The sequence below is a fragment of the Labeo rohita genome, chromosome 23 (assembly GCF_022985175.1).
Source record: "Labeo rohita strain BAU-BD-2019 chromosome 23, IGBB_LRoh.1.0, whole genome shotgun sequence".
Lineage (NCBI taxonomy): Eukaryota > Metazoa > Chordata > Actinopteri > Cypriniformes > Cyprinidae > Labeo > Labeo rohita.
Window position 1 is genome coordinate 10,722,719 of NC_066891.1, and position 14,995 is coordinate 10,737,713.

Sequence of the window (14,995 nt, forward strand, 5' to 3'; positions counted from 1 at the left end):
GTGAGGAAACCAAAAATGATTTAAGTTGAAGTTCACAATGAAGTTTTTTAATTAATGTAACAATGTTTTTAAAGTCACTTTTGATTTAATACATATTTTCTGAATAAAAACTATTTATTTTCTTTAATATTTCCAAAAAATCTTACTGACCCTAAACGTGAGCAGACTTGAATAGTAATATATAATCATTACTTTTGGCTTTAGTACTTTACTTTAACACCATGGCGAAAGTTCAAGCAAAGCATGCTTCACAGACATAACCGACTGTTTTTGTAACGCATGTGTGTTTTTAACTTAGAATTGTGTGTATTTGACAGTTTAAGTACAATAAGACATGAAAGAGAGCTTAGTTTAGTACTCACATGTTGTGTAACAGCTTATATCAGTAGTTTAAACTAATATGGCATAAAACACATGATTTCGGTGCAATAGACATGACATACAAAACCAAACAGATGTTTTTTAGCAGAGTATCTGAGGTCCAAGCTGTAAAGGCACAGTCCTACTCTGGAAAAGGGGGCGGTGACCAGCAGCTCATTTGCATTTACAGAGACATGCATGAAAACAGTGTGTTTCTGCTTCCACTCAAAATAGGCATTTTCAAAGTTATATAATAAATGATCTGTGGCTATTTTGAGCTGAAGCTTCACAGACACAACCTGGGGACACCTGAGACTTGTATTAAATACTGTAAAAAGGGGCATAATAGGTCTCCTAGGCCATGTCAGTACAGTAGCTTAACTCATTTGTGTTTTTCAACAGGTGAGAAAATGGAAGATGCTCAGTCGACATCACAATGATAGTAAGGTGAAGGAGGCAGAGTCAGAGGGGCATGTGATCTGCCCCTGGACGATGTCACCCCTGCTGGGAAGCCCCGTATTGCTGGAATGTTGCATCTGCAACGGACCCTTCATCACTTACGGGCATGAGGAGGCATGGCAACCACGTCAGCGCACACAGGTCAGCACAAAAACAAATGTCTTATGCAAAGTTTCATTGCATTAGATAACAAGCAAAAGGCACTTTTCAAGCAAAATATTTCATAAAAACGTCGTTATATCATAAAACAGCATTTATTTTGGATGCTTTCTGGTTGTCAAACATAATGAAACATTTCTAAAAGCATTATTTTGTGCTCATTTTTCATTCTTTGTTGTCTGAACTTAATTTTAGCCACTTAGCCACTTGTTTACACAAGATAGAAGAGCAGTGAGACACATGGGCTGGGAAAGCTTAGCGTAGGTGCACGTGCAAAGATCTTAATACTATCCCTCACATATTTCACTGTTCTGTTAGCCTGCTCTCCTGGGAAGTTATTAAAGAAGTGGATTTGGGTAATTGCTCTTTCTGTCGTTCTCTCTCTCTCTCATGCTCTCTCACTCACTTCACATAGAAAGCTTGCTGCTTTTTTGTAAAACTGTAAGCCAGATGTCACATGATTTCATTTTTTGCAAGCTGTAGATTAAGGCTGATGTGACAGTCCATCTGAAAGTCATAATTTCACTGCGATGAGAGTGTATGCGTGATACAAAATCTGCCCTGTGACTCAGTAAATCTAAAGCACATTATTAATAAAGCAAAGTCCTGATATTCAGCCATGTCACTTTCAAGGCCAAAGGCCTCATTCTGTCATTTAACTTGACCTGTATAGGTCAAACAGGACATGCAGTGCTAAGACAACAAAAGAGTGTTTTCATTAAAGACACACTGCACTGACCTACATTACTTTTTTTTCTTTTCCCAGGCAATGGACCTCTACTACCATGGAGAACCTGAGTCTGATTATTGCTGTCCATCTGACACCAGTAAGTTTTTTTTTTCTCCACTAGTATTTCTTTCATTCATTACCTTATTTTCATACTTTCTTCCTCTCTTTTGTATATCTTTTCTCATTCACTCAACTTTATAACTCTCTCTGCAATTGGTCATTGCACTTCCTTCTCTTTTTTTTTTTGTTGTTTTGTTTCTTTTCCTGTTTTTCTCTCTTGCTGGTATAAGCATAACCCATAATCACCTTGATCCATGTAGGCTTAGAGTTGAACCTTTAATAACTATTTTTAGGCAAGTGCTCAAAACAGCACTTCTGTGGATAAAACACTCCTACACTATTCAATTACAAACACTCAATGCCACCCGATAATGGTAGAAACACACATTTATCAAGTGCTTAACATGCACTGTATTTCCTAAAATGATTTTATGTATATTGGTGATCTTAAGAAACTTCTTTTCCGAAGGGTAATTTTAAAGAAAACAAAATAGTTTTAAAGGATATAATATAATTTACTAGCCATCATTTCTCTATTTTGGGCTTTTTGCATGTTTCAGTGTTACGCAAACCTTTTTTTTTTTTTGGCCTTTTATAAGCAAGGGGGGAACTAAGTTGATTAAAAGCATCAGTACAGACATTTATATTTATAACAGACATTACATTATGTTATAAATGATCTCCATTTCAATCTATTTAGCAAGAATACATCACAGGAATAAATTACATTTTAAAATATATTAAAATAGAAAACAGCTATTTTAAATTGTAATAATATTGCAGTTTTACTCTATTTTATATCAATTAATGCAACCTTGAAAAAAAAAAAAAAATTCAGTCATAGTGTACATTTGCCCAAAAAAGTTTCTGTTTGGTGGTGATGTAGATTAGAAGTGATAAGGGAGCTGTTTTTTTAATTTTTCATGAGCTCAAGTAGACCAAACAACCCATAATTAATGACTCACTCATAAATGGTCTGTTGCTGACGCTGTGGATAGAAGATTTTGAAAAATTCCCTCCCAATGACATGGCTGTATATTACTAGTCATTTAAAGGTTAGGGTGATAAGCTTATCTAAAAAGAGCAAATGGAAAAATACTTTTATCTTTTCTTGTGGAAAGTTGTTTTTTTGTTTTTTTTCCTTTTTTGTCCTATATCATAACACTGAATCCAGGACAGTTACATAGAGGACAGTGTCCTGAGGAGTCAGAGTGTCTTGGGATGGGTCTGTTGGATAATATTAATTTTATTTAATTTCATTTCACCCTGGAGTTAAGGGAATTTGCAATCACTGACATTTAGCAGTCTCATAATTGAGTAATGTAGTACAATCCCTATGAAGGCACACAAATCTGTAACAACAGTAGCAACATCATTAATATATTTGTTTGTGTTCATATTAGATTACTCATAGTCTAAATGTATCTAAATTATCTCATAAGCACTAGAGTTTCTCTTGGTGGAGTCACTGCAGGTGTGTTTGTGTATGCACATATTTGTATGGGTTCATGTGAATGTGTGTGTGTGCGTAGGAAATTGCATAATGCTCTTGAAACCAGTGTATGATCCAAGATCACATTAGTATTCATAATGTTTGGGTCCTCTATTGAGTGCTTAGCTGCATTTAAACAAGATTTTTACGTAATCCCCATCTTCCAACATATAAACAAACAAAAGGTTTGGACACTTAGGACTGAAGCCCTGTTGATCTCTGTGTACTGTCTGTGTCTCTCTATCCTCTCCCAGACCTCTATTCACTTCCTATTTACACAAAGAATGAGAGACTGAAAAGAAGGGAATCTGGATGAGATGAGCTCAAGGAGACAGAAGGGCAAGAGAGTCAAAATTGGGAGTATTTGGGAGTATTGAACTGAAAGCTGAAAGCTGAGAGCTCAAAACAACTATTATAATAATTTCCAACTATTAATAATAGCTTCCATTATGACTTACCTTATAAAGGGTTTGCATTTACATCATGATTTGGTTAGTTACCCAGATGCACGGCCATATTGGAGATACTCGGATGTAAACAACAGCATGGATTGCACGGTTAATTTACTACTGAATATGTTGTTCTGCTAATTTATGCTGTCTAAACCATAGAAACGTGTGAAAGCTACTAAACTGTATAGAGAAGGTCAGGAAAGGGTGCGATATTTTAACAAATTAAAGTTAATAGATGGTAAAGATACGATACGTACAAGCAGTATTAGGGTTCGTACAAGTTGCTTAAAGTTCTTGAAGTACTTTTTGAAATGTAAGGCCTGAAAAACCCTTGAAAATAGCAATATTCCTGAGGAGGAACTAGACAGGTGGTTGAATTATTGAAAGACAATGTATGTATAAAATAAGTGTTTAATTTTTTTTTAAATGCAATTTTAAAAAGATCATACTTTTTTTTTTTTTTTTTGCCCATTTCAGTTAATGTCGTAAAACTTTTGAGCTAAACCAGTAGTAGTACTGACAGTGTCGTGTAAACATGGCTGAAGATGCAAAATGAGGAACAGATGAACCAAATCAATTGAGTGAGTCATTTAAGCTGGAGCCCCTCCAATTGATTCAAACTTGTGACTTCTTTTCATTTCAAGCGATTCACTAGCAAAAACCAGATCAAATTAAAAGAGCCACTCATTTTCGAATTTTGACATCGCTTGTATGATTTTAAAAACATAAAAACCATTGTGTTGCAACATGATTCACTGTTTCGAAGCGCTCCAATCGGATTGTGTATCGTAAATCATTTGATTCAGATCAGGCCTTTAAATTGCATATCGCAAATGATCTGATGTAGATCAGGACTTTGGAGTGGGTTCGCAAATCATTTGACTTAGATTGCGAACTTTGCGTATGACGAATCAATAGATTTAGATCGGAACCTCAAGTCAGGTATGACGAATCAATTGATTTAGATCGGAACTTTGCATATAGCGAATCAATTGATTTAGAATGGAACCTCATGTTGCGTATCACAAAATATTTGATTTCAATCGGAACTTTGCATATCACGAATCATTTGATTCAGTTTGGGACTTCAGAGCGGGTTTTTGAATCATCCGCTCTCCGATCTCTCCTGATCTGAAATTATGATTTGCTAATTATTATTTAGATAAGGAAGTGGTAGCATGGATTGTGAATCATTTGATTCAGATCAGAACTTTGCGTATAGCGTATCAATTGATTTAGATCAGAACCTCAAGTCGTGTATCGCAAATCATTTGATATGGTCGGATGTTCAAGTATCGTAAATCATTTGATTCACTTCGGGACTTCAGAGCGGGTCCTTGAATCATTTCACGAACTGAATAATTTCCGATTTGCCCTCCGAGTCCTGATATGAAATGATGGTTCATGAATTATTATTCAGACTAGGACTTCAAAGCATGGATTACAAATCATTTGATTCAGATTGGGATTTCAGAGCGGGTTCTTGAATCATTCTGCGAATTGATTCATTCACGTTTTGCGCTCCAAGTCCTCATCTGAAATGATGGTTCACGAATCATTATTGAGATCGGGACTTTGGAACAAGGATTCCGAATCATTTTATTCAGATTGGGACTTCGGAGCGATTTTGGAAAATCTTGTTTTTCAGATTTTTTTCCTTAAACAGTAGAAAACATCAAATCATAAGTGAGATCTCTGATTGAAGTCCTTGAAAATCAAAAAGGTAGTGCTTAAAAAAAAGGCCTGGAATTTTATTTTACACTATCTGTACAAAACCTGTTAAGATATTTGCCTAATTTCACCTACATGACTGGAAATAAGAACAAACACGAATGTTCTAAAGATTCTTGCCCTTGAAATCCTGGTTCAGTTTGGCCAACCACGAACGCCTTTTGTTCCTCAGTTTTTTTGCACTCTTCTCCTGGATTTGTTATAACTTTTGGCAGTCTATAGTACTCCAAATGTTTTTCCCAGTCTGACCGATTAGTACAGCCCAAAACATGACACTAATTGAGCATTTTCAGCAGCGATAATCAGCAAAATATGCGAGTTTCGTTCGGTTCAGTGGCATTGTTTACTTTTGGAATTGATGACGCGTTGTGAAAACGTTCTATTTTGCGTGTGATCATTCTCATGATTTGCTAAACTGTAATTAGTGTTGGGGAGGTGTGGATAATTGCGGGAGGTGTTTGCTTTATGTAATTCTCTTAATTGGTATAGAAAGAATACAAAACATTTTTGCAAAAAAAGTTCCAGTACTTCATATCCGCATTAGACGTCTCTTCATTGGTCTCAATTGAGTTGCACTCGCCAGTGATGCCCAAAAACTGTTCATCAGCTAGACAACTGGGTTTTGACCGACAGCCTCTATGTTCACTTAGCCTTAGCTTCTCATGAAAATAGTGCAGCACATTGTTGGAGGGCTGGAGAGACTCCGCCCCACAGATATCCGGTGTCAGATCAGCTCTGATGGAATGCGGCGGATTGAGAAAAATCTTTCACCTCCAAACTTCCTCATCAAGCGTGTCTGCGGCACTTGACGCTCTTTCCTGACCCTATGAAAGACAAAACTTCACCGCTGACATGTAAGTTTAATCTCGTCGAATTAATCGCGGAAAGCATGTATTATAACTGTTTTTATTTGAATGACGGTCCACTGGAGGTGTCCGTTAATAATTAGGGTGCACTGGAGACATCTGTAGGTGTGTTACCGTAGGGGCAGTGACCCGGTTTTAACACCTTACTCGTATCTGTATTGATTTAGTCTGATAAGGACACTTGACTCTGCCTTTGCTAAACATAAGGAACGCTACTCAGTCTCAGCTCTCATTAGAGACTTGTCAGGATTACAGCACAATGAGAACTAAAGCGGAACTGAAAGGTTTGTACTTTTTCAAGAACGCATTAATCATAAAAAAACAGTGATATGTATAAATAATACAATGGGTATATATAGTTTATGTGGCGGTTTATTCAAACATCTGGAAGGTGCGTTCAGACTTTATCCAAGGTTAGGTTAAAATGGTTATTTAACACTATTGCTTAATTACATGTTTACGCAACATGTAATCAGAACTAAAAAAATATATATATGTATTAAGTGCATGTTGTTTATTGTAGCCTTCATGTGTATTACTTAATGCTTTCCATGCAGTTTTACAAACAATGTGAAAAAAGTAAACATTTTGGGATGTATTTCCTTAAACAACATTTCATGATATATATATATTTACTCAGTACTCGGTTGCTAGTACTAGTAATTTGGTCTACTAATACTAGCATGATAATAACAAGTGTATTTTGCTGTGAAGCTTTAGGACAGTGCTAGGTTCAGTGCAGCAGATCTACCATATAAAAAAGCTCTGTTACGAAACGAGATACAGTATAATTATCTTAAACGAAGTGGTTAAAGTCAAAATGGTTTTTGCCACAACCCGTTTATGAGTTTAAATCTTTTTGATGCTTTGGTTCTGAGCCTTTATTTTAACTTAATGAGTTGTATGAGTGACTTAAAATGGCGTTAATTAATAGTCTTCTGGGGTAAAGCATTGCATAACTGTGGAAAACTAGGGCATTTCATGATCTTTTGTAAATTTCCTGATAGGCTCTAAATGACAGAAGGAAAGAATGCGGAACAATGCTTGAACTTTCCTAGAAGCAATTAATTATGTGAACTTTGACTTGTTCCCGCGAATCGGTTCTGTCGAACAGTTCGTTTCGAACACTCATTCAAAAACATATATCTCTTATTTTACGTCATGATGTTATTACGCTCTGAAACATGTTACTTCAAACGTTTTATATGTAACATTAGCCACATATTTAACCATTAGTACGTTTTAATTTTATAAGAATGTATATTGTAATTTCAAGTGTCCCAGTTAGTTTTCACCCCGAATACTCTTACTATCGCTCATCAGGTTCCGTTTTACAACCTTTCAGATTTATGACATTGATCGTTATTCGTTTAGTGAGTGGACTCGATAACGGCTAGGGCTGACTCGTTCGAACAAGTTCGATTCATTAAAAGATCCGACACAAAAGAACGGTTCATTCACCGTTAATCCAGTCAGTATTTTTCCAGTGAGTGTTGAAGTTTGGCTCGATTCCCGAGTCTTTTGTCTCATTCATGCGTCATCCGTCACAATAGTTAAAATGAGGCTTTGAAAAAAAAAAAAAAAAACATGAGGTAAAGAGTGAAAGAGCTGCAGTAGGACTCACTGACTGGTGTGCACTCATGGATAGCATTGGAGGTCTCTGCACAGGTATGATGAATCAACCGAATCTTTTCTTTATCTTTACACTTGTTGTACTGAACACATTGTTTACTCTTGAGATGACTAAGGAAGCTATGAGGATGTGTAGCAAGACTAGGACTGTTTGTAATATGACTGTATTCGAAGTCGAACAGGTTTGTTTATGAAAGAAAGATACAGTGACTCAATTTTAAACCCTTTTGACGTTCCTCTCAGCTGAACATGTAGTCCTACTCGGCTTGCTAGATCCGGGAAGATCTTGCTTGCAACTGTAACATAACATAACATCAGATTTTAGGGCCGTTACGTTCTCGCGAACCCTTCACCAACAGCTGGGCCCTCATAGACGTCACAGCTGACTCCGTTAGAACCTAAAGTACAGACGCCAGGACACGCCCCCGCACACAGAGACTTGCGTCAGGACACGCCTCCTCTCTAAGAACGCAGTCCAAGTCACGCCTCTTAGCGGAACGCGATCTCAAACCTCCTCCCCCCGGTCTTTTAAATAGTTGGAACAGTAGTGTAGGAGTTCAGTAGCGCTTTGTGTCGTTTTGGTTACGGGCCCGGAGTGGAAAATTACAGCCATGACTATCCAAACGGAGACGGGCGTCCCAGCTCCAGACTTGACCTACTCTAAAACAAGAGGACTAGTAGCTAATCTCAGTGGTAGGCTTTGTTTTTCAGATGAATGGAATCTCCTGAGCCAACTTTAGTACAGATTGGGAAGAATATTAAGTGATTTCGCTTTTTAATGGACCCTTTTTTTCTCTCTCTGTGCCTTTTCTTTCATGTGCAGCCTTTATGAAACAGAGGAAGATGGGACTGAATGACTTCATCCAGAAACTTTCCACAAACTCTTATGCATGCAAGCAGTAAGTTTATTATATGCAAATCTGTAAAGAAAGTGTGCATGTTTACATATTTATTTATACAATGAAAATGTATATATTTACATAAAATGTTGTTATATAAGATGTTTTTTTTTCTACTTTTTTGCATTTTATGACATTTTATATATATATATATATAACCTATGCATTTTTAATATTTTCATTATGTTAAAAATATTTTTAAATAATTTTTAAAAATTAAAATTGTTTATATTTGGATATTTCTCTTTGTTTTCTAAATTATCCTTGTTAAAACCATGCATCTGATCATCATTCTCTGGTATTTTTTTCCTGCAGTCCTGAGGTCCAGTCCATCTTGAACTTAACGCCTCCACAAGATGCTGAGCTGATGAACAGCAACCCTTCCCCACCGGTAAGTCTGCATTTCTTTGTGTCATTAAAACCATGTGTTTGTACATGCATCATGCATCTTTCTGCAAAACAACATATGAATCGTATTTGCCTAATCACCTTTCTCTCCTCTCCAGCCAAGTCCTTCTCAGCAGATAAATCTCGGCCCTTCTTCCAACCCCACCGCCAAACCATCAGACTTTGATTTCCTTAAGGTCATCGGAAAAGGCAGCTTTGGAAAGGTTCTTCTGGCCCGCCACCGAAGCGATGAGAAGTTCTACGCAGTTAAAGTGCTGCAAAAGAAAGCCATCTTGAAGAAAAAAGAGGTATGGAATCATACAAAGCTGTTCTAATTCATTCCTAGTGGCTTATGGAGAATGCATTGGCATAACAAACCTCTTATCATGACCTCTGACCTCTGACCTCAGGAGAAACACATCATGTCTGAGCGCAACGTGTTACTGAAGAATGTCAAGCATCCTTTCTTGGTGGGCCTGCATTACTCCTTTCAGACTGCAGATAAACTCTACTTTGTCCTGGACTACATCAATGGCGGAGAGGTGCGTTACTTCCATTTTCCATTTCCATTTTTGTTTAAGTTACACACAGTCGGGAGTAAAACAATATTTACAAGAGAGAAAATAAAATAGTCAAAGATGTTGGAGACAGTGAGGTAGATGCAGACAGAAAAAGGATATCCTGTCATGAGAAGCAAAGAGGAGCGGCTGGGCTCTGAATAGGAAACTCTCCTTCAGGAAATGGCTGGGAGGGGAAAGTGTGTGAGGTAGAGGGAGCCAGATTTAGCAGCTATGGTGGTTTAGACTTGGTCTAACTCAACAGACGTCTCTGAGGGACTGCTGAGGGGGGTATGCTCTCATTTCCTGCCATTGTTCGGGATTGTGGAGTCTAGAAAGCCTTGATTAAGTACGCCATTCAGGATATGAAATTCACAGGCTAATCTGTCTCATCTCTTTTTTTGTCTTTTGATAGCTGTTCTATCATTTGCAACGGGAGCGATGCTTTCTGGAGCCGCGTGCGCGGTTCTATGCAGCTGAGATCGCGAGCGCCTTAGGGTACCTGCATTCGCTGAACATCGTGTACCGAGACTTGAAGCCTGAGAACATTCTCTTGGATTCTCAAGGACACATCATCCTGACCGACTTCGGCCTGTGCAAAGAGAACATAGAACCTAATGGAACGACATCAACGTTCTGTGGAACGCCAGAGGTAAATAACATTCACTTTGATTGGTAGATAAATTGCATGTGCAGTCAGTAAGTTAACTTTCTCTTTTTGTCTTGCAGTATTTGGCACCGGAGGTGTTACATAAGCAGCCGTACGATCGGACGGTGGACTGGTGGTGTTTGGGTGCAGTGCTGTATGAAATGTTATATGGCCTGGTGAGTTATTCCAGCAAAATAAATTGATGTGTTTAACTTATTAGCTTAATTGAATTGGATTTGACTTGAATACTCAGCTTTTTACATGATTGCTGACTGCTTTTATGCCTTCTCCACAGCCTCCGTTCTACAGCCGTAACACGGCAGAAATGTACGATAACATTCTGAACAAGCCACTGCAGCTCAAACCCAACATATCCAACGCTGCAAGAAACCTGCTGGAAGGCCTGCTGCAAAAAGACAGAACCAAGAGACTGGGCTTCACTGATGACTTTGTAAGTGTTTATATATAAAGTTAAAGTCAAAAGTTTACATACACCTTGCAGAATTTGCAAAATGCTAATTATTTTACCAAAATAAGAGGGATCATATAAAATGGATGTTTTTTTTTTATTTAGTACTGACCTGAATAAGATATTTCACATAAAATACATTTACATATAGTCCAAAATAATAGTTGAATTTATAAAATTACCCCGTTCAAAAATTTACATACACTTTATTCTTAATACTGTGTTGCTGCTCTTTAGAAAAATCCTTCAGGTCCCACAAATTTTGTTTTTTTAGCATTTTTGTGTATTTGAACCCTTTCCAACAATGACTGTATGATTTCGGATCCATCTTTTCACACTGATGACAAGTGAGGGACTCATATCCAACTATTATAGAAGATTCAAATGCTCACTGATGCTTCAGAAGGACAAAACTATGCATTAAGAGTTGGGGGTGAAAACTTTTGAACAGAATGAAGATGTGTACATTTTTCTTATTTTATGTTGTCTTTTTTTTCATTTAGTACTGCCCTTCAGAAGCTACTACATACTTTCTAAAAACATTCAAAAAGTTTTCACCCCCTAGCTCTTAATGCATTGTGTTTCCTTCTGCAGCATCAGTGAGTGTTTGAATCTTCTGTAATAGTTGCATATGAGTCCCTCAGTTGTCCTCAGTGTGAAAAAGTGGATCTCAAAATCATGCAGTCACTGTTAAAAAGGGTTAAAATACACAAAAATACTGAAAAACCAAAGAAATTGTGGGACCTGAAGGATTTAACTGTTCAGGACACCCAGGGGACTCATGAACAACTATTACTAAACAAAAAAACACAGCTGTGGATCATTCAGGTAACAACACAGTATTAAGAATCAAGCCATCAAGCAATTTTCTCTTGAGGACTACTATATATGTAAACGTGCTTTATGTGAAATATCTTATTCAGGTCAGTACTAAATAAAAAATACCACGGATTTTGTATGATCCCTCTTATTTTGGTAAAATAATTAACATTTTGCAGATTCTTGACTGCAGCTGTATTTATATCATATGAAATAGTAGTTTTGTTGCTGTTATATCTAATGTATCTTTTATTTCTCTTTTGTAGACTGAGATCAAGAACCACATGTTCTTCTCTCCGATAAACTGGGATGATTTAAATGCCAAGAAGCTGACGCCACCCTTCAACCCCAACGTGGTACGTTCCACTGCTCTTTTGCATTGACTTAAGGTTATAAGAGAATGCAAATATTGCAGCTTCTGCTAAATTTATTCAAATCTTGTAATTTTGATGTTTTTCTTTCAGACGGGGCCTAACGACTTGCGGCACTTTGACCCCGAGTTCACCGACGAGCCGGTGCCGAATTCAATCGGCTGCTCCCCGGACAGCGCTTTAGTCACAGCCAGCATCACCGAGGCGGCCGAGGCTTTCCTAGGCTTCTCTTACGCCCCTGCCATGGATTCCTTCCTGTAGCCCATCGACGCATCAACGCCATCCCATAGACTCTTACCTGTAGCTCATTACCATGGAAACGCTGTCCCATGGAATCACACCTGTAGTGCATCACTATGAGAAAAGCAAACCCCGACTCATTTCCCTGCCTCCAGATAGGGGGCATTTGCACATGGCGTAACGGCAGCTCAAAAGGCCTTTGTTAAAAGGCCTGAGTTTTACACATTCAAAAAAAGACTTGTCATCTTCATCGACTGCATCCAAATGCACGATTTCTCCTCCGCTTTCACCCCGGCTTGTGTCAGATGGGGAAAAAAGACAGAGAGAGAAGATTGATGCTGATGGACGATCGTAATGTACTTTTCCGTTCTTGAGATTAATTTCCAGCTCCTTTACTTTTATAGGATTGTTGATGCTAGACTTCATTGTTTTGGATGGATCGGATGTGTGCGTGTGTGTATGTGCCTTCGTTTTAACACCCCTTCACACGTTTGTTTAATCTAAATCATGCGATCTGGCACGTCAGTCCGTGTCAGATATAAATACAGTCGGTCAGTGTGACGCTAAAACCACTAAAATATATCAGCATCTGATGTTTTTGTGATCTTTCAGTTACGCATCTGGGATCGAGTTGCACATTTATCATCCTAATTTAAAGAGCACTTCCTTTTGTGTGTTTTTCTCGTTCTTTTGAATCAAGCGGAAGGTGCTAGAGGGATGTGCTGCTAACGTGTGTAAATACGCACTTGGACCAAGGAATCAGACGTCTGTTTTACCTTAGTCTTCCAGCCTCCTAGGATGTACAGTAATTGTAAAGCTCAGAAATGAGCTAGTTTGTCTGAACACCACATTCCATGGAAAAAGACTGTATGGTTATTTAAGTTTGTTTGTACATTTTACGGTCTATGTATTAGTTTTAATGTATATGGAACAAAACTTAAGGTATGCTTATATGTAACTATAAATGTACTGTAAAATTGTAAAATGTTTGAATCATGTGACCTTGTTTGGTTCGCAATAAAACTTTATGGTTATTTTTCCCCAACATTTGCATCTGTCTTTTTCTGTAGATGAAACTAAATCACTGGGTCGTATAATTTAACAAACACACGAATTTAGCAAACACCACACGCAATGAGACGTCATCAGTCTCCTCAGGCGGTCAAAGGTTGCTTTTAGTACAGTGCTGTGCGTCATTTTACTCCCAGCTGAGTGCTCACGCCATCCCTGCACATTGAACCCCATCTTTAACCGGCCATAATTTAAATTTCTCCGGCAGCTGTCAATGTTTATGTATTAACTCCAGCTCCTAGAACCAGTGTAATGGTCTGAGCAAGTTCGCTAGAAACGCTGCACTTGAGGCCTTAAACTCGGTCACGCATTAGTGAAATGACTGGTAATTCGTTAAAAGTAAACCTGAGCGTTGCTTTTAAGAGATTTCAGAGACATGCCATGCAGGACACACAGGAAATGATCAGCTGTAAATATACTTTGACTCTCCACAGGCCAACATGGCTATGTGACTAAGGTTACTAAATATAACTCTTTATCAATAACCTGCAGATATGTACTTTTGTGTCATAAAAACTTATAATAGCAATACAGTTGTTTTATTTGGGACAACGCTGCACTGCAATAAAAAAATGAGAGCTGACAGAGGTACGTATAGATACATTCAGTGAGTTACAATCGTAGAGCTCTGATCCACTAGCGCCCCCCAATGTTGCTTTTGAAACACTTGGACACATTTTTCTCTTTTGAACATGATAAATACAATAAATTGTGACCCTGGATCACAAAACCAGCCGTAAGGGTCATTTTTTCAAAATTGAGATTTATACATCATATGAAAGCTGAATAAATAAGCTTTTCATTGATGTATAGTTTGTTAGGATATGACAATATTTGGTTATTCAAATAATGTTCTTAGCAATGTATATTACTAATCAAAAATTAAGTTTTCATTTACAGTAGGAATTTTACAAAATATCTTAATGGAACATGATCTTCACGTAATTTCCTAATGATTTTTGCCATAAAAGAAAAATAAATAATTTTGACCCATACAATGTATTTTTGGCTATTGCTACATATATACCCCAGCGACTTAAGACTGGTTTTGTGGTCCAGAGTTACAAATATGTTGCTATAGTAGATACATGAAGATTAGTGCTGTCAAACGATTAATCGCGATTAATCGCACCCAGAGTTGTTCTATGTATACTGTGCATATTTATTATGTATATATAAATACACATAGAGTATATATTTTGAAAATATTTACATGCATATATGTGACCCTGGACCACAAAACCAGTCATAAGGTTCAGGTTTTGAAATTAATGCATCATCTGAAATAAATAAGCTTTCCATTGATGTAGGTCTGTTAGGATAAGACAAAACTTGGCAGAGATTTGAAAATCTGGAATTGTCCAAATTAAGTTCTTAGCAATGCATATTACTAATCAAAAATGAAGCTTTGATATTTTGCAGTAATAAATTTACAAAATATCTTAATGGAACATGATATTTATCTTATATACTAATGATTTTTGGCATAAAAGAAAAAATCTTTTATGCCAATGTATTGGCAATTGCTACAAATATACCCATGCTACTTAAGACTGGTTTTGTGGTCCAGGGTCACATATTTATATTCATGT

General features: G+C 37.3%; 1 protein-coding gene across 5 annotated transcripts in view; it reads left to right on the plus strand.

Annotated features, from left to right (window-relative positions):
- sgk1 (serum/glucocorticoid regulated kinase 1) overlaps positions 1-13,377 on the plus strand; it is a 32,380-nt gene extending 19,003 nt beyond the window's left edge. The window contains exons 4-14 of one of the 5 annotated variants that reach the window (XM_051096089.1): positions 763-960; positions 1,745-1,805; positions 8,765-8,840; positions 9,156-9,231; positions 9,347-9,535; positions 9,638-9,769; positions 10,200-10,436; positions 10,514-10,609; positions 10,729-10,884; positions 11,988-12,077; positions 12,186-13,377. In XM_051096089.1, coding sequence (XP_050952046.1) covers positions 763-960; positions 1,745-1,805; positions 8,765-8,840; positions 9,156-9,231; positions 9,347-9,535; positions 9,638-9,769; positions 10,200-10,436; positions 10,514-10,609; positions 10,729-10,884; positions 11,988-12,077; positions 12,186-12,353 — 1,479 coding nt within the window. In that variant the 3' untranslated portion in view covers positions 12,354-13,377. Of the gene's footprint in view, positions 1-762; positions 961-1,744; positions 1,806-6,140; positions 6,298-6,384; positions 6,594-7,564; positions 7,978-8,473; positions 8,635-8,764; positions 8,841-9,155; positions 9,232-9,346; positions 9,536-9,637; positions 9,770-10,199; positions 10,437-10,513; positions 10,610-10,728; positions 10,885-11,987; positions 12,078-12,185 lie in introns of those variants that run through there. The other 4 variants (XM_051096092.1, XM_051096094.1, XM_051096093.1 and 1 more) reach the window with 4 other exon arrangements.
- The last annotated feature ends 1,618 nt before the right edge of the window (positions 13,378-14,995 follow it).